Genomic DNA, 25,237 nt, shown 5'->3' with positions numbered 1-25,237 from the left:
GTGTTAGTTAATAGAAAAATTATGATCTAGTTATACGAGTATGTTAAAAATCAAATTCGGTAAAAATATTAAGTAGAAGTCCAAATAACAGGTTGATTAAATATTTTTGTCCGCTATAGTATCACCTACCTCCTATTATATAAGATATTATTGACTTATGGTGCCTAAATAATATTATTTTGATTTAAAAATAGTTTATTCAAATAATTTAAAATTTCATCGGTAATCAACAAAAAAATGTTCGAAACAAAAATTATTTCCAAATAGATATTAATAATATAGCGATTGTTATATTTTTTCTTCAGTCGGTACTTGGATATCGCAGAGGTCACACGTTATTTTCACGAAACGTTTTAAAATAGCTCTTGAAAGCGGCCAGTATACGAGTGTACGCCAAGCCATCACAATTCGATAGTGTATATTACATTATCTCAAGGTCGACTAACGTAATACATTACCGCGAATCAAACTAGCTCTTACGAGTGATAAATCCGTTATCAATACGTTAATAACTACGCACACCAACATAATGATTTCTACAAAACCGTCAAAATCAAACACTGCACTCGCTAGATCTCCCTGCAGTGGCGTAACTAGGGAGGGGGATTAATGAGTTATGATAAGTTTATAACCTCCTCGAAATTTCTCCGAGGCCTAGCAAAATAACTTATCTAATCTATGTATATATATAATAATAATGTTACCCCCCCCCAATTTTTTTTTCTAATTGCGCCACTGTCTCCCTGAATACTGATTTAAAACCATCGTCTACTTTATAACGAATCACACGTTCTAAGTCAATTAGGAACTTCTACCGATTTCAAAAAATACAAGATGAAGTCCCCCAACGCTCAGTTTTCGACCCGAGCCTCTTCAAAATCTATTGCCACGATATCTTCCTGGAAAACTCTATTCAAAACTTCCAATTATTTTTAAACGCTATGACCACCTGGTTTAAAATATGGAAACATACCTTAAATCCAATAAAAAGCACTACGTAAATCTTTACTACCTTATAAGATACAAAGATCTTCTTTGCATCCTCACAGACAACCAAGCGTCAAAAAATGTCGAATGAGTAACAAATTTTGGTGTGTTCCTGGATAAGCATTAAGCACACTCCAACCCTTAGTAAACTAAAAATCTACGGCTCCAAATAAAATCATCAATCTTACCATACATCTCAATTATCCATCCATTATTCACGTACGCTTGTCTAGTATGAGCATCAGATTCTCATTTAAAACTAAATAAAATCGAAATACTCTAAGACTTGTTCCTGAGAATATGTTCTTAAGTCCCATGGTTCATGAGAAACAAGTAAATCCATAACGATATGGAAATGCCTCTCCTTTAAGTCTGGTTAAAAACTTAATTTCCAAATGTTCACACCAATCTCAAAACTTCCGAGGAAGCACGGTTCTACTTCTATATAAACCAAAACAAAAAACTGACAAATGAAACCACGATTTCTACGAGACTTACTGACTTATGTAAGTAACATCAGACGACAGCGAAAACATAGAATTAATCCTAAAAATCCATTACAATCAAAATGTCTATAAAATAAATATTTATGTATATTATTGCGCATTTGTAATTTGTAAAACTTGTTAGAGCATAAAATGTGCTGATATATTTAAAATAAATAATGAAAAAAAAATGTATTTCCTTATTTATTTTAGAATAATTCAAAATTGTTTATAAATTGAGCTTGTATTTTCCTTTTCTTATTTCTGTTATTTTTTCAAACGCTTATAATTTGTAGTGTTTTGCTCTTTTAATATATTTTCTGCTTGGAGATTACAACAAATAAAATCTATTTTATCCATTCAAATATGATTTAAAAATAATATTCTATTATTTCTTGAAATAATTAAATTAGAACTTTATTCGAGTACATTTTTGTCACGCACAGTGTGAATTTAATATCGCACCAATGATTAATTTTCGTTATCGCTAGACATTTAAGGGCAATTAAACAAAAACTTTTATCCAAAAGTTACAAAGTAAGAAGATAATATTTTTACCCCTCTAGGAGAAAGTAGAAATTATGGCATGCTATATAATTTCACTTGGATACCTAAGGTATTTGCACGTGAATTTAAGAGACACATATAGAAATTCACTTTGAACTAACTATTCTAAAAGCACACACATGAGAACGTGCACCTATACAACATACAGATAACGTACAGTTATCATTAATGGAATTTCATAAAGATAATTTGTAAAGTAAATTAGAAAATGGTATATTCGTGGTGAGTATAGTATATAGTTAGTGGTAAGTAGTTAGTAAACTATGAAACCCAAGAACAATGCTTGTTATTATCTTTAAATATCACGGATGTCCTACAATATACCTATATACTTAATTTTATATTTAATTTGAACTCTTAAAATGAATTCCAAATATCCACGTTGTTTACATTTTTTTTTTTTATATTCTTCAATATAATCAAATAATTCAAACATACGTGACCAAAATCAATACGAAACGAATCGTGAAAGAAAATTCAATCGCAGCAGCTGATAAATTAAATAATAATTACTAATTAGTTATGACTAATACGTATCACATTTCATAATCATACCAATCAATATCAGTTTTCTATATTATACGAGTAAATGGGTTATAATTATTATAGGAACATTAAAATTGACCTCAATCGGCAGTGTTAAACTGACAAATTCATTTTAAAACACCACATAAATAAACTTCACTATTTTCTTTTTAAATAGTATTTATAATAAATTAAAATTAAAGTTGAAATAATAGATATTTTATTTTATTCTATTTACTTGAGTTTTATAAAATCTTAAGATATATAAGACCGCAACAGCCGGTCAGTCTGTTTATCAAATTTTACTGATATATTATTTACATACTATCAAATCTAAATTTCTTAAATGGATTTTTATAAATTTGATTTATTTGACATTTGTCCTAAATAATGGTAATGACCAAAGAAGGTATCATAGTATTAAACTATTATAATATAAAAGTTATCATTATATATTTGTATGTTTACAGTACTTTGTAACAGGGGAATTTTTAAAGTTTAAGTGAGATTATTTCCCTTAAATCGATTTTTTTTATTTAACCCAAAATCATAGTGATTCTAAAATGTCAGCCTTACACAAACCTTTTTTTTAAATAATTATTCGAAAAATAATTGTTTCAAGTTATAAGAGAACATGGATTAATAAAACATAGTATAATATATTCTAATATTTTTTTATTCTATTGTTTTACTTACTAATACTTATATTCATTTCACTTGCACATTCAACGTAACAAATTATTTCTAAATTATTCACACAAGTTTTCTTACTTTCCTAGAAAAAAGGTATATATTCCATAATACGATCGTGAATTAATGAACAACAAGCAATAATACACCTCTTGGAGATTCTGATGCTTCAATTATCTCTCTGTTAAAAAGTACTTTGAACAATAAACATACACTTTTACTTTAAAAATAACTGTTATTTTATGTTCCACCGAAAAAAAATGGCTTTGGGGAGTATAATATTCTCCTTTAAACTTAAAAAATCTCTATGCTAAAAAATGTTGTTGACTTACAAATACCTACATATTACTCATGACGTGTGACGTATTAATGTATTTATTATAAAGAAAGTAATGTATTAGTGTACCTATTGTGTAAAATATTTTATTTTATTATGTACAAAATTTAAATTTATTATAATTATTTGTATTTTATATTTTTATATTTTTATATTTGTATATTTGTGCATTTAAAAAATAAATTTTTCTTAGTATTTCATAACTTTTACTTGCCTAACTATAGTCATATAAACATAAATTTTTTTAAGTCTTTATTAATAATTATATTTAAAAATAATTCATTGCATGTGGAACATACAATAATTAATGTAATCACTTTTAAGGACTTGTAGGTATTATTAGCATTTAAAAAGTTAAAAGTGATGTGATATTTTAGCTGTATTGGTTATTTGTTTTCAACCTAATAGTATAACCTTTATTTTAATTTTATAATGCACATGCAGTGCCTTCAATTATTTATTCATAACATTTTTTATTAAATAGTTTACAATAATTTTAGGAGATATAATCACTCTTGGTCAAGATATAATTTATGAACCTTAATAGATTTATTCTTATAGTCACATTTTCACTGGATAATATTAAAAAATTGTTCTTAATTACGAAAAGGCTCATTCGTAAGTAGTCAATAATATATTACTTACCTATCTATTGTCAGGTATTTGATATAGCGCTCAAGCAAAAGACTATTATTTTATTTTATATATTACCTATACGCACATATATATAATTCAGTAGCTGTTGAATTTTAGTATTCAATTCCTTGCTTAAGCACTTTCTGTTAAAGAAAATATTTTTCGGTTTGAGCATAAAATATCGCTTACAAGAAATATTTCTGTGCTTATAGCCATAAATATTGTAATTTAAAAATGGTTCAAAACTCACATACGTAATGTGAATACAATTTCATATCAAATATTCATTTTCCAATCGCATTATTAATCATTATTAATGATCTTTATGAAAGTTGTGTTATTAATTCATCTAACGCTATTAGACATAATGGATTTTTAATATTTTCCTCGTTTCTATCAAAAATAGTTTTAAGCTACATTCAACATAATACATTTCTAAAATAATTTAATTCAATATTATCGATATAATATAGAACACTGAAATCTACAAGAGTTAAAAATATTTGCAGGAATACAGCTAACATTTTTTTTAAGCCAGCCAAGTCTTAAAATAAACTCAATAACAAGTAAACCTTGCGCTGACCTTATTCAAATCAATGTTCAATTGCCTGTAAAGTTTGTTTTAAAGAAAGAAGAGGTGTCATTTAAAGTTTGAGTTTATTACCATATCGGATCTAACCCAAAAATAATTTTACCATAAACATTTTTATTCAAACTTCAAAACTATTTAAACATATATCATAGCAAGTAGAAATAAATAGCGCTGCAATTTATAATAAATGTGTTTACATTTTTCAAGTATGTTTAACAATCAATAATTAGTCATATTTTTAATAATTTGTTTAAAATATTATCAGTTTTTCACAGTGATTTCTGATGAAATAAATACAATTAAATCACTTAATTATAATAAAAAATTACTTATAATTGCTTAAAGAATTATCCGTTTGTTTAAATTAATTTAATTTACTTTAAACAAACTTTTAACATCAATGAGTAACTCCAATTGATCGATTATATTATTATAAGACATTACAATTTATAACAGCCAAAAACTAAATACCATCGAACTACATTATAGTATAATGTAATAATAAGTAATAACCATCATTTAAAACAAATATATATTTAAATGTCTTAAATCTTAATAAATAATTACAATTTATGTACCTATATTCATGAGACAAAAATAATGTATAATTTTAAAATGATTTTTTGCAAACACATACTTTATTTGAAATAAAAAATAATATATATCTAAGTATCTCTTAATTATTATATTTTAATATCTATACATTTCAAATAATATAATAATACAATATTATTATTACATCAGCTGTTTATTTCCGTATTCATTATACATAATAGTATAATACACATATCGTTAAAAATATTAAAAAATCAATATCAAAACATATTTGAAACTGCAATATTTTAAATAAAATTTATATATTTCACTGCATAAATAGAAAGGAAATAAATGTGTTTGCTTATTCTTCTCGATTTACAACCTATTATACAAGCGAACTTTAAAAAAAAAAAAACAAAAAAAAATAGACCCATAGAAAGTTTCCGGGGAAACACGGGATATGACTAATTTTTTAAGTTTTGAAAAACGGTATTATAAAATGAAATTTAAAGCAATTAACTATACATTCCATATAGCAGACAGTCTGTGTAACTCATTGTGCCACTAAAGTTTATTTTGTGAATATAAGTCGCACTGATATGTTGTATTAAACTATTACATTAATAAACGTGAAAACAAAATATATGCATTATTGTAAACACGGTATGTAGTGACTTCGTCCTCATATTTTAGTTCCTAACCGCTACAACAGTAACAACAAAAAAGGGATAGAAAGCAGTAAACTTCGTATTTCATGTATATTTTTATTATAACCACGAGTAATAAAGTTCTAGATAGAATAAAAAAAATACATGTCACAAGACAGTTTTTTACATTTATTATAGGTTTTTTAATTACATTGCGCATAACTTTTGAAATGTACCTGTCTATATTTCATATTTATTAATGTTACACTTTGTGCTTTTGTCAGAACTTATATCCAGTTAATTTACAATGGACGTACAAAAACTAAATCCAATTACCCATAACAGTTCCAGTAAATCATACTGAATAGTGTTTTAACTATAGTTGAAAACAATAAATATTAATTAATACTTACCCATCACTTTTCATTATCATGTTATCTAATTAATATATTTATGTGTCCGTTATAGATTCAGAATTAAGTTCTCAAACCGCTCATGTACAAAATCTTGAACATACAGTCTCATCACCGTTAAAACTATCTAATTAAATTATAACATTTTTCGAAGCATTAAGAGCAATTGAGAAGAAATTATGGTGAATCATTATAATTAAAATAAATCAAAACTTATTTATTTGTACCCTGATATCTAATCAAATTTAATACTCCTGGAATGTAATTTATACAATTTTTAATATATACTTATTTTACTAGTTATCTAAAATAGTTATTTTATTTATTTATTTTGTAAGAATCAAATAGTTTTCAATTAATAAGGTCAATTTTATTTTTCTATCGAACTTTTTATTTTGTAGGAAAATTTTTGAATTATAAACGTCAACTCATTATGTATGTATTACGTTTTATCTATTCATCATTTGAAGTACAAGACTAGTCGGAAGGTAGGTACTTCAAAAGGTTAGTTAGTACGAATAAAGACTACTATTGGATATATTATGTAAACAGTGTAAACTATAATAATACAATTTTTCTTTACTATGACTTAACAGTCCACAAAACAACGTCTAATATCGTGAAATTTCACTAAACTACAATATAATTCTAAATACGATGATATAATCTAGAATAAAATACTGAATATACTAAAATTACCCTGCACACTCGCAAGTGATATAATTTTATTTATAATTCGTGATTTATCGCGAAATTTTTATTATAACGTAGTTATATTAAATTTCTTGTAATGGAAATAATACCTGTTATATCAAATGTTAGGTAATTATAGGCTGTTATAGCAGTATGTTAAATACATATCCCGCATTGCATAATAATAACGATGATAATCGATATATCAAAAAATTTATCATTTTTATATCGTAAAATTTTTTAATTTGTAAAAAGATTTTATTATTTGTATTCATCAGACTATGAATATAATTTTATACGAAAATGTATTTGTTGCTGGGATATTATCATAAATAAAATGATTCCGTTATCGTACTATTTAAAATCCATTTACATTGATAGTAGTTCGTTTAGTAATCGCTCCCGGGTAGTTGGCAGTTGACTCCGAGTAATATATCCATAACAAGCATAATATTCGTTAAGGCGTTTAGGGTCAAAATCAACACGGATTACCGTTCGAAACCCACGCCGATATACGAAAATCGACTGTACCTACGCAGTTGGCCAGCCCGCGAATATAAAATAATATTATCACCTGAATCGTATTTATCAATAATATAATTATTATTAAATATATGTCGAAAATAACTACTATGGTTTTTTAAATGAAACGGATTATACCCCAATTGGACGTTTTTGGCTCAAAAATTATGTACGTATTGTATTAGTTGTACAAAAATATCTAACCAACTGAAGGAATCTTACACAATCCCAAATTAAGTTTTGTAGAGTAAACATTCTATACAGTACATAGTACGACATATTATTAAGAATAATTATTATCAAATTTTCTTCTGAGAAAAAAAAATATTCTGTATACTATATGTATTTTCCTCGGGGGAGCGCAGGTATTTGATCACGCCCAGTCATCTAGATCTATTATTAAAGATAAAACAATTATTTCTTTTAATAAAATCGCATTTAGAGTAACGCACATTCACTTTCCCATTATCGAAATTGTAGCGGAGATTATCGAAAAGCAATAACAGCTTCCGTGGTATTAAACCTATCCGTTACAGATCAGCCATATCTCCAGCACTGTCGTTGGAGACTTTTCTGATGACAAAATCCTCACCATACACACGGATCACAAAATAGCTGTGCAATATAATGTGTAAAACGCATTTAGATATATTTTTCTCTCTGGTACAGCGAATGGGGAATTAAGGTTAACGAAAATAAGTCGATACTCGTATATTTCAGTTCCACTTTAAAACTCAGAAAATATCCACTTCGCCTTATACTTTTTCCACTAACCACTCCCAGTGTATTTACTAAGAAATAACATTTTATCTTTGTCTCGTCCGGGCAATACACATAAACACTAAAATATAACGTCAAATAAAACAATAAAATACGTATGTATAAACACCTTTTTAAACCATTATTAGCCTATACAAAACATAATTAGAGCTCAGCAAAATCATTGAACAATAAAAAAACATCCAAACATGTATTATAACAACGTAAAAGTTATGAAAATAATATACTGTTGTCATAGAATGATAATAACGAGCAAAATTTTACATTAAACCCTATATCCGAATATCTGAAGAGCTCTCGAGGTCAAATGTTTTGGAACTGAGCAAGTACACAGTATCCTAAAGTTTAAAATCAAAAAACAAAATATAAATAATATAAATCATACATGTTATCCTTATTCTAGACATTGAATACTTATTGATCCTCGGTGTGAAAGGAATAAATAAATAACAGAAATCTGTAATGTATTTAAAAATATAAATTAAATACACAAGAGGTCCCGACTAAAATCAATGATAAGACCATTCATCGCAAGTAGGACCAGACTATTCGCTAATTATATAAGTGTACATGCACGCGACTGAGTACTCAACTGAGCGAAAGATGGAGATTCATTATATGGCAAAATAATAATGTTTGACACTTGGTGTAGATATATTTGTTCCGTTCGTCGATGGCAGATACTAATCATTTGAGGAATGTCGGTTTTTATGATTTTAAACCAGCCGTAATTAATTATATTGAAAACAATCTGATAAAAAATAAAATATTAGAGTAATATCATTGTATATATATATCAATAAAAAAATCCTTAAGAATATCGCCAAATCTCTCTTTTTTTTGTTTCAATTATACCCTATAGATAGAGGTAGGTACATAAGACCTTAAATCTAAATCTATTTATCATCCCTAATGCAGCGGCAATACACCATGGACCACCTGTACTTCAAACTTGCTACCGACCTCAATCCACTAGCATCTGAAAGTAAACCTAGTGATCTCCCGAGGTGGCGGAATCATTGTTTAGTATTGAGACATAAAAAAACATCACACACGATAAAATATTAAAGCTAAAACAAAACCGTGTTGTGCGGTATTACTTAAAAGTACTATCATACCATATTATAATAATTATAATAACTACCTATACATTCATAACTTTTTATTGACTATAATTACAGATTGAAAACATCTAGATAAATATTAATTTACAGACCATTTTTTTTACATCATTCAATTGTTTAGGATCTACAGCATTATTTAGGTTCCGTCAGAAGTATGTTTATATAATCATAATTATTATCACACTATATTTAATCGTGTACGCTACATAGATTTATAGGAATTATACATAATACAAATTTCACACGATTATTTATAGTATCAACAAAATATATTGATGAGCAAACAGAGAATCGGGTTTTAGGAATACAAAATATGTTTTGTTGAAATAATTAAAAAAATTTGTACCTGGAATTTATACAAATGTACTTTATTGTTTATTTAAAACAGAATTGCGCATGTACAAATTAAATATTTTTTTACAATCTATATTATATGTGTTCCCTATAACTCCTTCACTCCCTCCTAGTAATATTCCACTAATGCATTATATACATACTGCAATGGTCATACAATATGAATGTGATCAATCGGTCTACAGTATTTTTGTCGAATTATGTTTATAATAAACCATTTAAATTGTATAATATTATACCGCACCACTGTTGTCGTAGTTAACAATTTTTAACTACAATTTTTATTGATTAAATTGAATTATTACATAATTATTGACTGTGCAGCATTAGATATCCGTGTAAAACGTTAGGTACAATCATACTTGTGTACCTATACCTATACTACAATTTAGTAGTTATACTAAACTATATTTTATTGTCATAATTATGTCCGGTATGTCTAATATGTCTGTCTCGTTGAATTTATAATTTAATTACTAAGCAAATAACTGATTCCATTAAATTTATTTATGTCCATATACATACACAATTTGAATCATTTTAATTTATAGAAAAAAAATTAGTTTAGCACAACTAGCTACAATTTGTAAAAACGTCTTCATGTTTTTATTATTATGTATAACTTTTGTATTTTTCGTGGCAAAGCCCAATTTGTCATGCCTGGAATCATCAACATACATAATCATAATTTATAATTTGATCATACGATTATAAAAATATAGGAAAATAAGTATTATGTGATCATAAATAATAATTATTATTATTTAATGAAAATAACCTACCTACGTATAATATATTGATACATGAATCATTCAACTTTACACGCAATAATGGTTCCCAGCTAGGTAATCAATAATACAGGTACTTAAATACATCCCTAATGTACCTACCTACCGCAACTCTAGCGTGATTACCACAAGCTTTAAATATAAACCGTTCACTTTATGAATCTCATTTTTGAGATGTATACTTCAATATTTAAATAACTATAAACATTATTCGATATTAAATCCTATACAACCCATAAACCTCCCCTCGTTTTACCATGAATTTTAAAAAAGTTTATTTTTTTTTTTCATCGAGTATGAATATTTTTTATAGTAGGTACAGAATTCACGAATCGGTATTGTCGTGATATTATAATATATTTTAATCTTCAACATTTAGGATGATGGCATAATAATTATACTATTCAACGTGACTACTGGTCTTTACTTAGGTGTATCAAAATATTATACCGATTCGTTCTCGCCGCCGTTGCGCGATAATATAACATATAGATAGCTGTTAAAATAGTGATATCCCAACCCATTATAGTAATTACTATAAAGATTCACGAACATTATTAAACCGCATTGTGATGAAAATAATCATGGAATTCGAGATTAAAATATTTCGTATACAGCTAAATTAATAATCCGGCTTATGGAATTTTTTATCATATATATATCTGGTTTGAAATTGATGTCGGTGTATATGACATACCTACACTACTTCTCGCAGTAGAATATTATCACTGCCCTATATAAGCCCTATATAAGGAGATTAAAAAAAAAAAAAAGAAGGAAGTAAAATGACAACATATTTCACTATGTATATAATGTGCTTTAAGGTAATATTATCCACGTGTGGCGAATTTTTGAAAATACGTAAGATAGGTAAATAATAAATTCACAACCAACTACGCCTTGAAAGTGTTATATTCCATCAACGCGTGTTGTGTATATCCGCTGAAAAAATAATATTTGCTTGATATGTCTGCAGCCATTTCTTATACAGAAATAAAATAAAATGAATGTCATAAAATGTATTAGGTATAGTTCACGTGATGTATAATATAATATGCACTTATTTTATAGTAATTCTTCAATACATTATATTTACGAATTTATAACAAGTAAACAAACTTTTATATAATATAAAATAAATTATAGAATACACTTGTTAGTCATATGAATATAATATTGAGTTACAACGTTCTTGTAGTTATTATTTTTTTTTTTCACTGCCGTCTTATACATTAATAAAATAAAAATATTTTATATGCAAATAATATTATTACAATATGATTTGTGAATTAATTTTTGAACATATTTTACTCACAATTGAAAATGTAATAACAATATTTATATATATATATATTACAACATTGAATATTATAAAATATTTCCTTGTTTTAATGATAAATAAGTTCGTTTCGTGTTCAAAATGTCATATATACATTTCTAAGGTGGAACAAAATAATATGATATATGTATTTCAAAGATCTTTAACAATAATTATCTCTCGTTGAGGTTGTTGGAAAAAAACATTGAATTATGAATGTGTTTTTTCGATTGCACGAAAATAATTATAATTATTCATACGTTCGTCGTAGTAATGAGTGATGACACTATATCAACTCGTACCATTTATTAAGTGTACCTATTTTAATTACACGTTATTTACGCATATTTTGTGGAAATAACAAGTGCTCTGTTTTCATACCAAATTTTCCGCGAGTATAACAAAAAATCGTCTTACGAATATCAGATTGACCCTCAGCCGATAAACTCATTGTTCATATCAAAGAAAATATAACAGTTATGTAATATTATAATAATCGTATTGTTTTGTTGCAGGTAAGGGAAAACGCATCGAATAATAACGGTGAGTCAAATGCATGTTACTATTATTATAACATAAAATACCCATATATTATTAGAAACAATTTTAGATCTGAAAAATAAAAACACGAAAACAACGTCAAAACTGTAGGACGTACCTAAACTGCTACTAACCGATATTATTGTGACATAACATATTATTGGATTCATAGTTGTATACAATTGTAAACCTAAATACATATAAATTCACTAAAAACGCTGAAACCTTTTTTATAGTTCAATATAAGATGTTTATAATTTTCGTCTCATGTTTCATTCGTCCGTTACAAATCAATTTTATCGTATTATACATTATTGGATTGGAATTTTATTTTTTAAGTTCAACGTTTGTTTTTAGTAGGTAACACAATTTATAAATAAAAAATCAAATTAATGACACAAAAAAATTATCAAAATCGTCTATATTTAAATATTTAATAACTGTTAACAGTGTTAGCTGTTTATATTTCAATTTTAATTTTTCGTAGAATTTGAATAAAATGCAATTTACCATGTACAGTTCAACTCATAAATATATTAATTTATTATACGTAAAACGTCTATACAAATTTATATTTATTCTAAAATTTAATTATTTTAACAATGTATCCTTCAAATGGAAGACAATGTTGATGAAAATGATGAAAACATTCACTGTAATTAATTTTGTCTTTCAGACAATTATACATGTGATGTTTAATTCAACATCTTTTAATTATATTTACAAATTTAAAAATGCACTTGACTTGATTGTGTGTGTGTAATAAGATATTACAAAGCAATGATCTGAAGTCAAACGATGTAAATGCTTTTTTTTCAATTTAAAATAAGTACTTATTAACTATTCTCATCAATATCAGAAAAAATGATATGATACAGGTCTATATTAAACATGATATTTTTTTATTATTATTTCAATGTCTGCTTGTTTATTTTGTCAATGATTATTAAAGGTCAAAACACAAACTTTATAAGGTCTATGGTTTCAAAATATCAAATAAATATACCTAAATACCATGTATTTCTAATAAATTTATAAAGTACATATTTTGTATCAATAAAAAAAAATATGTAATAATATTAATAAAAAAATATTATATTTATAATTAATTTCTTTGTTGGCCATCTACATATCTTCCCAATGATAATTAATACACTAAAATTCGATATCATTTTTAAAAATTACTACTTAACATTATAAATTTATAATAATTTCATCGTAATATTTATTTGATACATTATGAACAATAAAATAAAACCTATTAAACATGAATAACTAATAACTATTTTAGTTTAGCAAGCTATTTTGATGTTTGATTATTCAACTATTTCAAATAACACATTCATAGGAAATATATTTGGATATTAAATAGGTACTGTCTATGATATTTTAATGAACATCATATTATTGTAAAACTAAATATATTTTACGATATTCAAATTAAGTTGCTTTCATCGGCGTGAACAATATTATAAGTATTATTATTTATGACATAAAATTCGTTCATATTGATTGTATAATAGCTATTTGATATAAACTGTATACTATGGTGTAAATTTATTAAATTTAGGTACTCGGATATTATGCCTCTCTTGTTTTATATCACCGTTTAATTCAATGAAATTCACTACGAAAAATCCTAGGTAAAATCAAATGATTTATTATCATGAAAAATGATTAGGTACTTACTCGAAAAATTTGTTTTTATGCTATTGTTTAAAACTATATAGACCACAAAATGTATACTGTCTTCATTATGTAATATACATTAAATATAATGATATTTTTATTCATTAATCATTGATTAAATTTTCTATAAATTATATTACCTCAAGGAACATAATATTAGCTATAGTGTTTTATTTAAAACTTTAATGATGTTTATTCAAAAACAAATCACAGCAAGTTTTATATTTATAATTTATTCATCAATATAGTTAACACTATAAAATTTACTTAATATGGTGTTTAGTGCTAAAATACTTTATATTCCGTTATTTTTGCAAGCAACTCAAATCATTCGTATAAGTTATACGGTTTTCTATTCAACAACAAATTATTAACAAAGCCTTAATAATATAATTATTGTATTAATTTTATTAATTATTTTATAAATTGTAGTTTATCCATTAAATCTTAGAAAAATTATTCTACAATGTATTTAAATAAATCAAATTATATATTGTAATTTACTTGCCTATATTATGCACTCAAACTTGTATGTTTAATATATGTGACAGTTCTGTTTTTAATGAAAGCAGAAACTCAAAAGTTTTTTATCTCGTAGCCTCATTAACTACTATTAAGCTTCTGACGAGGGTCGGATAAAGACCGAAATATTTTTAAATCTTAATTCATCCCTGGACCCAAGCAGATAATGTAATACCTGACCTAGTTTTCCGAATAGCTGGCGTGGTCGGTAATAAATGATTTTCGACGTTTTTCTACTCTCTTAAACCACTTCTTCGTTTAGTAGCTCATGGCCCACACTAATTTTTGAAAAATTTTTATTGCAATAACTTCGTATTTTAGCCATTGATCAGTGAACATAACAAAACTAAAAATAAGACGATCAAGTCGTCTTAAATTCCGAACGTATCGATCAATTTATTGGTCAATAATATTTGTTGGAAAATACTTTTTATGATAGAAAAATACTATAATCTTCAATATTGATGGCAGTTTCTCGTGAAAAATTGGTTCTAGTACATGAAAAGTGAAAATTTAACAGTAGGTACTTTCTTTAAAATTAGATTAGGTTAAAAAAAAATACGGTTAACGAGAATATTTACGTAAAACTACAATTTTACACAAAAAATATTTTATTTCTATACCTATCAATAAAGAATAATTTAAATATTCACCAAATATTTATATCAGTATATCTTATGGCATGATACAATTTTCAAAATATTTCAATTCTTTTTTAACTATACTTTATAAATATTCTTAAATTAATATATTTTTTTTAAGTTTTTTCTTTAATTGTAGATAAACAATTAAATGCTGGCTAAAAATATAATATAAGAGTTGTCATAAATGTTCAGATTACTTAATAAACAATATCGAATATTTAAATAGTCACAATATTTTTTTATAATCGTTTAAAGTTAGAATTTTGTCGGAAATCGTATAATGTCCAAAATATCCCCCCTATTTTTGCAACGACTTTAACATTAAAACTTAACGTCTATTATATGCATTTTCAAAATATAAATTAATTTTAAGCTATTTTACCATGAAACTATTCACACTGTTTAACGGTCAGGTGATATAAACTCAAAATGTATTAACAATAATATAAAATTATATGAAAATACTATAATAATAATTAAATATTAATAATATCATAAATGAAATGTTTTCAAAAAAAATTAAATTATACTGCCTTAATACTAACTACTAATAATAAAAAAAAATAAAAAAAAAATACTAATACTTTTATAGCATTATCAAAAAATATATCATAATATACTCAGTGATATAGTTTGATAGATCGAATTGTATTATTTATAGTCAGTGATGTACCAATCAATAAATTCAAATTTAACATGTCTAATACAGTGATTCACTCGTCACCTAATGTATTACAAAGCAATACCCACTTGCGCACCGTTTTTATAACACAAATATTAATTAAAACTTTAAATTTCGATATTATTAACTATTCTAACATTTAATAACTATATATTGTATGTATAATATACACCTATATATGTAACAATTTAAATGGATATGAATTATGATTTCAACATATAAGAATGTATCTTATAACTATTAATCATAATTTATGATCCGTAAAAAAAATAAAATTTGATACGAGTGTCTATCATAACTTATATAATTTATCTCTTTATAATTAATGACTTATATTTTAGAAAACATTTTTCAATATTAACCTTTAACTTAATATATCTAATTTATAACCAATTTTATCTTATAGTATATAAATACTACTGGTGATTTTTATCTCTCTCTAATAGTTATCCAACGTAAAATTTTAAAAATATTTTAAATATTTAAAAAAAAAAAAGGTGGGCAATAGTAGATATAGTATAGTAGAGATGGAGAGTAGGTTTCTATAATGGATGTTTTTTTAATGCAATGTACGGGTATCATTGTATACGAAAAACGATTCTGAACGGAGATGATTTGTCAGTCTAGGATAATTAGTAGGCTATAATATTATATTATTACCTATATTAAATTGTAATGTATTGTTATTTTACGCGATCTCGTAAAAAATTAAACTTCATACAATCATACATTTTTTTCTTTATTGCCGCTAGAATTTTTTTTTACAATTACTTAAAGGAAAACTTATGGATAACTTTGTATTGGGGTTTTTAACCTTAGGTTAAAAATTTTACGAATTTTCAACTTCAAAATTACTTGAACATTTTCGCGATTTTGTTATAGGTATGTCGTAAACATTTGAACTTTAAATGCTTATAAACAAAAATTGTGAGCAACGATTTTTGATGTTTTTTTTTAAGATAAGTATAACTTATAATAAACCTTGTATTAAATTTAAAGATTTTTTGAATTGCCAAACTTTTTTTATCAACATTTTTAGAAAAAAAAATTAGAAAAATCATTTCAATTGTTTATAAATAGTTAAAAAAAGTCAAACGAAAATTTAAACGTAAATAGATAACGCTAATATAAACATTTGGTAAAAAATTCAAGTATTTACATTGATTTGTTTTTGAGTTACAGTATGCCTAAAAATTCCCATTTTTCCGTTATTTTTTTAGTGTTTTTCGTAACGCTTATAAAAATTACTAGATGAATTTTCCTTTTCAAAGAGAGGCTGAAGTCAAAAATCAAAGCATTATTTCTACTCCAAAACGTGATGACAGACACAAAAATAAAAAAATAATAAAAACATATATTATTGTAAAATCAATACATTTTTCACTCCTTTCAGAATCTAACCAAAACTTAGAAACTTAGTGTTTTTGAAAAACTTTATTTTTATATAAAGATAAGTATTTATTTTAATTAAAATATAACGAATATAAATGTATAAATACATCTACATGCCAGTATGATTAAAATTATTTGTTAAAAATAGTATTATTAAAAAAAAAAAACGAAAGAAGTGACTCTACTGTATATAAAATGTCGAATTTATCCATTTTACTTGTTTTTTATATTTATTTATTTTTTTTTTTTTGGTTATCTCTATTATTTTTAAAAGTACACTTACTAGGACTTTTCCAACTTTTGACCCTCAAAAGTTTAAAATCCGATTTATTTCTAGAGATCACTCTCAAAGTTGAGATTGAAGCATTATTTCTACTACAAAAGTATCCTTGGACAAAAATACGCATATCATCACTATTATAAAGCACATATATCAACGCTCAGCTCAGAATCTAAAAAGTCTAACTAGGACAATTATTTTAATTTACAGCGTTCAAAAATATCTTCTTCCAAATTTAAAATTAAAAAATAATTCCTCAAATGTATTTCAAAATAATGTGTAACAATATTTAATTTTTATTTTTAACAAAATCTTGTAAATATTTCTGGTTTTGAACCGTATACAATACATATATATATTTTTTTTCATTTAAACTTTGTTATTTACAATTAGTTTCAACAGTTAAATAATAACAAGCAAGATTAAAACATGAGTAATAATATAAGAATTATATACATAAAGTGAAAAAAACAGAACAAGAAGAACTTAGATTAAAAAGCCTGTATGGTTAATAAAAGATAATATGTTATCAATGATGTTTTTTTGTTGACAAGAGAGGATATATTTGGTGTTGAAAAGGGATAAACGGTGGTTACGTTGAAGTGAAAAGCTGGGACAGTTGAAGATGAGGTGGGTTATGTCACAAACCATTGGGCCATAGTGGAATGTGCAGAGAGGAGAATCATTTAATGAAAATTTGAAGGCACGAGAAGGAAGTAGGGTGTGGCCAAAGCGTAGACGGGAGAATGATACTATATTTTTCCTGGAGAGATTGAGGTTGTGAAACCAAGGTAGCGGTGAGATGGTTGGAGAAATATTTCTGTACCAGGTGGCAAAGTAAGGAGGAAATGATTCCCAGTGTTTAAGCCATAGGTTGGTTGTGCAATCCTAAGATTGAAGATAAAGTCAGACCATGGAATTTTGGAGCTCGGAGGGCACCATGATAGATGCCGAGGCTTTTGCTAACTTGTCAGCGAATTAATTACCTGCGATGCCAGTATGCCCTAGCACCCATAAAAATTGAATGTCTATACCCGCCCCCGTTAGGGAATATATAATTTGCCTGATAGTGATTATCAGTGAAGAAAGATGTGAATTGAAACAATGCATATTAATAAATTGAAATTTAAATGTGTAACTTTTATTTCTAATTGCCATAAGATATTTTGACTTTCAAATAATAATTTAAATTTATATATAATATACGATATTTATTTTAACTCAAATGGATCTTCGGCTCATCAATTTTAATTTAATTTACATTATATTTTACATATCTATACTAAATTTTATATCTAAAATGATTATACTTGTTAACTGATATAAATATAATATTTGTTTTACACTGTCATTTTTTCTTCAATGCAAAGAATAAAATAACCCGTTTGATTAATTGAAAAATAGTACTTACATATAAATTATTATAAACTAATGTGTAATATACAAAATGTTTTTTTAAATATACTTAATATTCAACAGGGAATTTATGTAAATCAAGTGTCCGCCATTTGTTTTGAAATTTCTCATAAGCCTGACTTGACAGCACTTTTTTTGAAAACACCACCGCTGAAATCAAATTCATGTCACACATTATTACTATTAAAAGCTTATTTTAGATTTTTCAAATGGACCGAGAATGTTGGGATTTATTTTGACAGTACACATACACATAAGATAGTAAAAATACTATCACATTCCTTATTAATTTTAATATAACAAAAATTGTATCACTTTAAAAGTATATCAATGAATAAATATAATTGTTATTAGGTATAAGAAAATTAATTATTTTTGAGTAATAAAATTAAACATGAATTATTATTGAATTTTTATTACTTCAATATGCTTAAAACTGAATTGTACGTGTTTAAGTGTGGTGCAATCAATGTATACAAAGCTATAATAAATTACTCACAAATGCGTAATTAAACTTCAAATTAATGAATTTATTATCTTACCTTAACGTAACTTAATCCATATGCATAATATTGATTCTGAAACTGATACAATTCTAATACATGATAATTTTTTCTTGAGTAATGTAATACATATTTTATATTTTGTTTTTCGTTCATTTTTGTATCACTCAATTTTATTTGAAATAATTATCAAGTAAAACAGATCTAGCTATAATTAAACGCCCTTTCGAGAAAACACCATATTATATTAAATGATTTCAAAAACTTCCCCATTCTCATCACAAATATATTAAACTGTCACAGACTTTCATTAGTGAAATTGATAAAATAAACAATATATTATAATACATTATGTACATGGAACTAGAAGTTTAATGAATATTTTCTGTTTAGGTTTGTTATGGTAATAAGATAAATTATTTGTTTCGGTTCTTTCAAATAGATAATCAAGAGTCGGGTTCTGTTATGTTATAATGTATTTTGTCTAAATAAAAATGAAACAATTCTGAAAACACACATGATCAATCTCTATAAATATACTTATGTTTGAATGAAAAATATTTTGTTATACGAGTAGTAACACATTAATAAAATGCTGAAATTTTCGTTCAACTGAATTTGGTCATGGGTGACTCCAACTTTATTAATAATTTATTCAATATTTTACAGTAGTCTAGGTAAATACCAAATTCTAAATACATAAAATAATTATATAATTTAATAAATTTAATAATTTCAATATAAAAGTTAAATAAAAATATGAAAAAATAAGTTGGTATCATTAGATTTTGATTATGATTAAAACAAAGCATCTTGTGATAGGAATGATTTCAATCGATTATTTTTGGTTTATTTTTTTCAATTTCGTAATGAAGAGATTTTTTAAAGTTAAGTTTTCTGTAAAACGGCTTTACTTGTTCTTTGATCCAATTGGTCTTGTATGCTGTATGCTGGTATAGTTTTGAAGTTGCTTATTACGTATACACCAATGGGATTTTTTAAGCTATTCCAAGAAATGTATTTAGCATTATTTGCAGCTTATTTATTTTTGTTTGAGTACGCCATCTCGTTCTGGAATACGTATTTTAGGAGTAGTTTTATGACTGATATATAGAATATTACTGAATACATCACATCTAAAATCTGCATTGATGAGCTACGGCTTACAAAACGGTTAATGATTTTCAAACGTGTGTGGCATAATAGGCTTGGTTATGTTTTTATTGATGTTTATTTTCCAACTAAGTTTTTTTATGATAGATAATTACAAGGTGTTTAGTTGACTAGTTTTTATTGGTCATTGATTTCAATTAAACATTAAGTAATACTCGATAGATATCGGATCCTATTATTCGTACTTGAAAAGTATGTTTTACAAAACAATTATAAGTATATTGCTGAAATAAGTTGATTAGTGTAGTTCTTGGTAAAAAAACGTTGTCGAAAGCTATAGTTGTGTCAAAAATAGTTGAGGGTATGATCTATTGTGTATAATTTGTCTTCAAATTCATTCACTATTGAAATGTGATATAGTTGATGTTATGTACTCAATTGGGGGTTGTAATCCATACTGATAAGATATAATATTGTTTTTTAGAGTTTAATATTTTATGAATCCCTTTAGTCAATACACTTTTATAGTCGTTATCTACACTTTTTTTAAATAATATTCATCTATGAGCTTTGTGTATATTATGATACAATTATAAATTCATATCAAATATAAAAATCAATTTTTAAGTGTTCTAACATAAGTCATAAAGTATAGTAACTATCTATGACAAAAATTTAATTTTAAACTAATATGCAATATTTTAAGGTATCTAAGTCAAATTGACCGTTTTAAAAAATTTTATTTTGCCAATGATATTAGTAAAAACTTTCAAAATATTATAGAATGACAAAAAAAAATTATGCTAATTATTGTAAACCATTTTAATTTTAATGTCTAATTTAAGTTAATCTATTGTTACTCTATAAATTATTTTCACAAACTATCAAGGTTTATTTTTTATTATAAATCAATTAAAAAGGATAATTAAGGATCCGCGATGTATTAAATGATTTTATTTAACTGCATATTTTTCTTTCACTTAAAGAAATTAAAATAATAATTACATTTTGAATTGATATTAGTGTTTATAACATATTAATAATTCAATTCAAGTTTAGAACGATAGTTTGAGATACCCTATTTCAATTGATCAAAACTTCATGGTTTCACCTACCTTGTACATAAAAATTATATATAATTTATGTCAGATCGCGAACTAAGGACAAAAATTAACATTCATTTTTTCATTTTTTTATTTGTTTGTTTAATAATTTTATTATTTTAAACCACAACATTTTCATTATGAACAGTCCAGAAATTTTTGAAAGTGCTAACCCTAATCCAAAGTATCACTTGTTGCCTTTTTATATTTTAGTGTTAACTTTCGTTTTTAGGTTGTTTTATTGTGTTAAAAGGGGACCCAAACACTTGAAATGTGTAACCCTTTTAAATATGCTACCTTATGCATCCATGAATTTCCCCAGTTTACATTCTTTATCCATTTGAATTTTAACAATATATTCAGTTTGTTCGTTATTGATTCACAATTCGACCTTTGCTGTTATCTCCAAACATTACTTACATATTTGTCTTACTTCTCCTTCGGTATTCTCTATTAAAGCTATGTCATCGGAAATATGCCAGGAAATTTGTACTTGAATTTTCTAGTACTATTTCGCCATTAACATTCATATGTAAATATGTAATGGAGAAAGTACATCCATTGTTTTATGCTTGTGGTAACTCTAACTGGGTGTAAGCACCTCTTTTATTATCTCATAAGAAAATAGAATACCGCAAAATTCGATTAAGCCACATTATTTCTAGTCATCATAAATTATATCATATACTACACCTAACCTTAACCCTACACGATACACCATATTTTATCTTAATGTTTTTTTTCTAGAATTAAACAAACAAATAAGGTAATATAATATTTACTTCAAATAACTAAAAACAATAAATAAAATTAGACAAACGAAACCGTTTCCAAATTTACGCTGGGTAAAATATTTACTAAAAATTACTTTTTCTTCAAAAATATTTTTAGATATTAAAAAGCTATAAAAATAAGCAGTCTCAATACTTGGAAATACAATCGTTCATATCAACAAATTAAATTTATTTAAAAAAATCTACTTTTGAAATAATAAATTATATATATGTACAATGCGTGTGTGCGTGTTTTATGATTATATTCGTAATATAAAGATCTTTATAAACTATACAGTTTTCTTATAGGGTACTACTAATAATAATAATAATATGTTATAGAATATTTTATAAATACCTTTAGATATTTAGAATAATTTGAATGATATTTTTAAATATTTTTACGCCATTAAATTATATAAGGGTTTTTAGTTTTTAATACAATCAGCATAAATAATATTTACTTAAATAAAGATATCAAAAATCAATGTATTATAAATTACGTGATTTTTTACTTGATTTTAACTATAATTAATCATTAATATAAATTCATTAGCTGTTACATATTGATTTTTAGTTATTTTTCAAAATGTCATGAGACTAAATATTCGGTCATCATACTGCCTATTGTTTCATCTCCATCTTAACGATATTTTCATGTATTTCATTTTTTGTGCTTTAAAAGTTTTTAATGTAAATTTTGGACCGTGACACTAAGAACAAACTTTTCTGAACCAAACACTATATCAGATTTTTATACCTATACGGATTAAGTTTTTCTACTGTACTTTCGCAGACCTTATAAAATTTAAAATTTAAAAATATAGTCACCACCATTTTTTTATTAAAATAGTTATGTTTGAATATTTTATATTATTTCGGTGATTATTTTTTCAATTGCTCAGTTCTAAATTGTAAAAAATTAATAAACAAATAAATAATAATACTATTAAAAATACTTATAATATGTAATGTAAAAGTAAATAAATATCAATGGTATTTGTAAGAAGGTACATTAGGTATACCCAGTTTCATAGCTAGGGGGGGTGCAAAAAGATCTTTAGCATCCCCAAGTTAAAATTTAGCAGATCTTGTTTTTTATACCTAACAATTATTATTTAAGTGAAATACTATCAATTGGTAAACCGTCAACAGTTTTAGCACCCCGCATTTTAGAGGTCTAGTTGCGCCTAAGGGTACACACCTATTATACATTCTAAATAATATTTATTTATTTATTTATTTTTATTAAACTAACAACCTAATTAAATAATTAATAATAATTATTATTATGTATTAAATAATTATGTAGGTATATAACTAATAAATAATAAGTAAAAACAAAGTGATTTTTAATAGTTAACCTATTAATTATAATTAAAAATTATTTTAATCACTATTGAACATTTGTGATAAATCTACTACTTCTAATTTATCAATAATGTGTGTACCTATTTTACCTGATAACTATATTATTTAGATTAACTTTTAATTTATTAAATACAAGTCTTTTGAAGAAAAATTAAAAATTGTAAAAATTGTAATTGTTTTCTATCCTTTAAAAAATCAATACTGTTGAATAATAATAAAAATGTCGGCTGTATACAAAAAAAAAAAACTTATTGGTATCAATGATATGATTACCACGTTATGAAATTAAATTTAAAAGTAATGATAAATTGTTGAATTAAAAAAAAAAAAACAATTATAAGTGGAGCTCGGTTTGAAATGGAATTGGTGATACTACTAGATTTTATTTCGTAAAAAAATGTTATACAATATTTTTAGTACCTAATATTTATTTACTTTCAAAAATACTAGGTAATGAAACATTAACTCCTAAAACGCTCACATAAATTTCATTCTTGCTTTTAAAACATACTAGGTATTTTAAACTTTTTCAACACTTCTTCATTGTATTAAAATTAATTCATAAATTCACTAACTATGATAATATGAATAATATAACATTTTCAATATTAAAGATTCTTTGAGAGAATGTTAAATAATGATTTATAGTAGTAAACAAAAATAAAAATACGTAATAAAATGTTTTTAGTGATGCTTATAAATTTAATAATTTATGAATGAATTATGCTGGCAATAAAAATGTTATATCTTATATTAAAAAATATAGTTATAACAGATGATAAGTTTTCAGATAATAATTATAATATAGTCATTTTGAAATGCATCAACATTTTTAGTTTTATGATTTCATCTAAAAACCAATTATTTTAAATACAATTGTTGGATATAATAGTTATTCAACAAAATAGGTCGTATGCTATGGAAAATAAATTTTGAAATTATTAGCCAAAGCAATAAATAAAAATATTTGCATCCATATTAGTTAGCTATACACACCCTTATAAAGTAATAAAATTACATTTTAAATCAAAATTGAGTTATTCGGTTAAGTATGTAAAACTAGGAAGTTAGTAGGTAACTCAATTATTTTATTTAATCAAAATAACATTGACCTATTTTAATAATTACAACATAATCGTTTATTTACTTAACTCCTAAGAATAATATAATATTTTGCGATTGTTAGATAATATATTATATTTTTTAAGATCGAT

General features: G+C 25.0%; 1 protein-coding gene across 5 annotated transcripts in view; it reads left to right on the top strand.

Annotated features, from left to right (window-relative positions):
• The window catches only part of LOC113554088, a 167,962-nt gene that overhangs the window by 109,746 nt on the left and 32,979 nt on the right, over positions 1–25,237 (top strand). For all 5 annotated transcript variants that reach the window (XM_026957778.1, XM_026957776.1, XM_026957777.1 and 2 more), the window contains one exon: positions 12,511–12,538. In XM_026957778.1, coding sequence (XP_026813579.1) covers positions 12,511–12,538 — 28 coding nt within the window. The remainder of the gene's footprint in view (positions 1–12,510; positions 12,539–25,237) is intronic.

The sequence above is a fragment of the Rhopalosiphum maidis genome, chromosome 2 (assembly GCF_003676215.2).
Source record: "Rhopalosiphum maidis isolate BTI-1 chromosome 2, ASM367621v3, whole genome shotgun sequence".
Classification (NCBI taxonomy): Eukaryota; Metazoa; Arthropoda; class Insecta; order Hemiptera; family Aphididae; genus Rhopalosiphum; species Rhopalosiphum maidis.
Note: the sequence above shows the minus strand (reverse complement) of the source record. Positions and strands in the feature narration are given on the sequence as shown.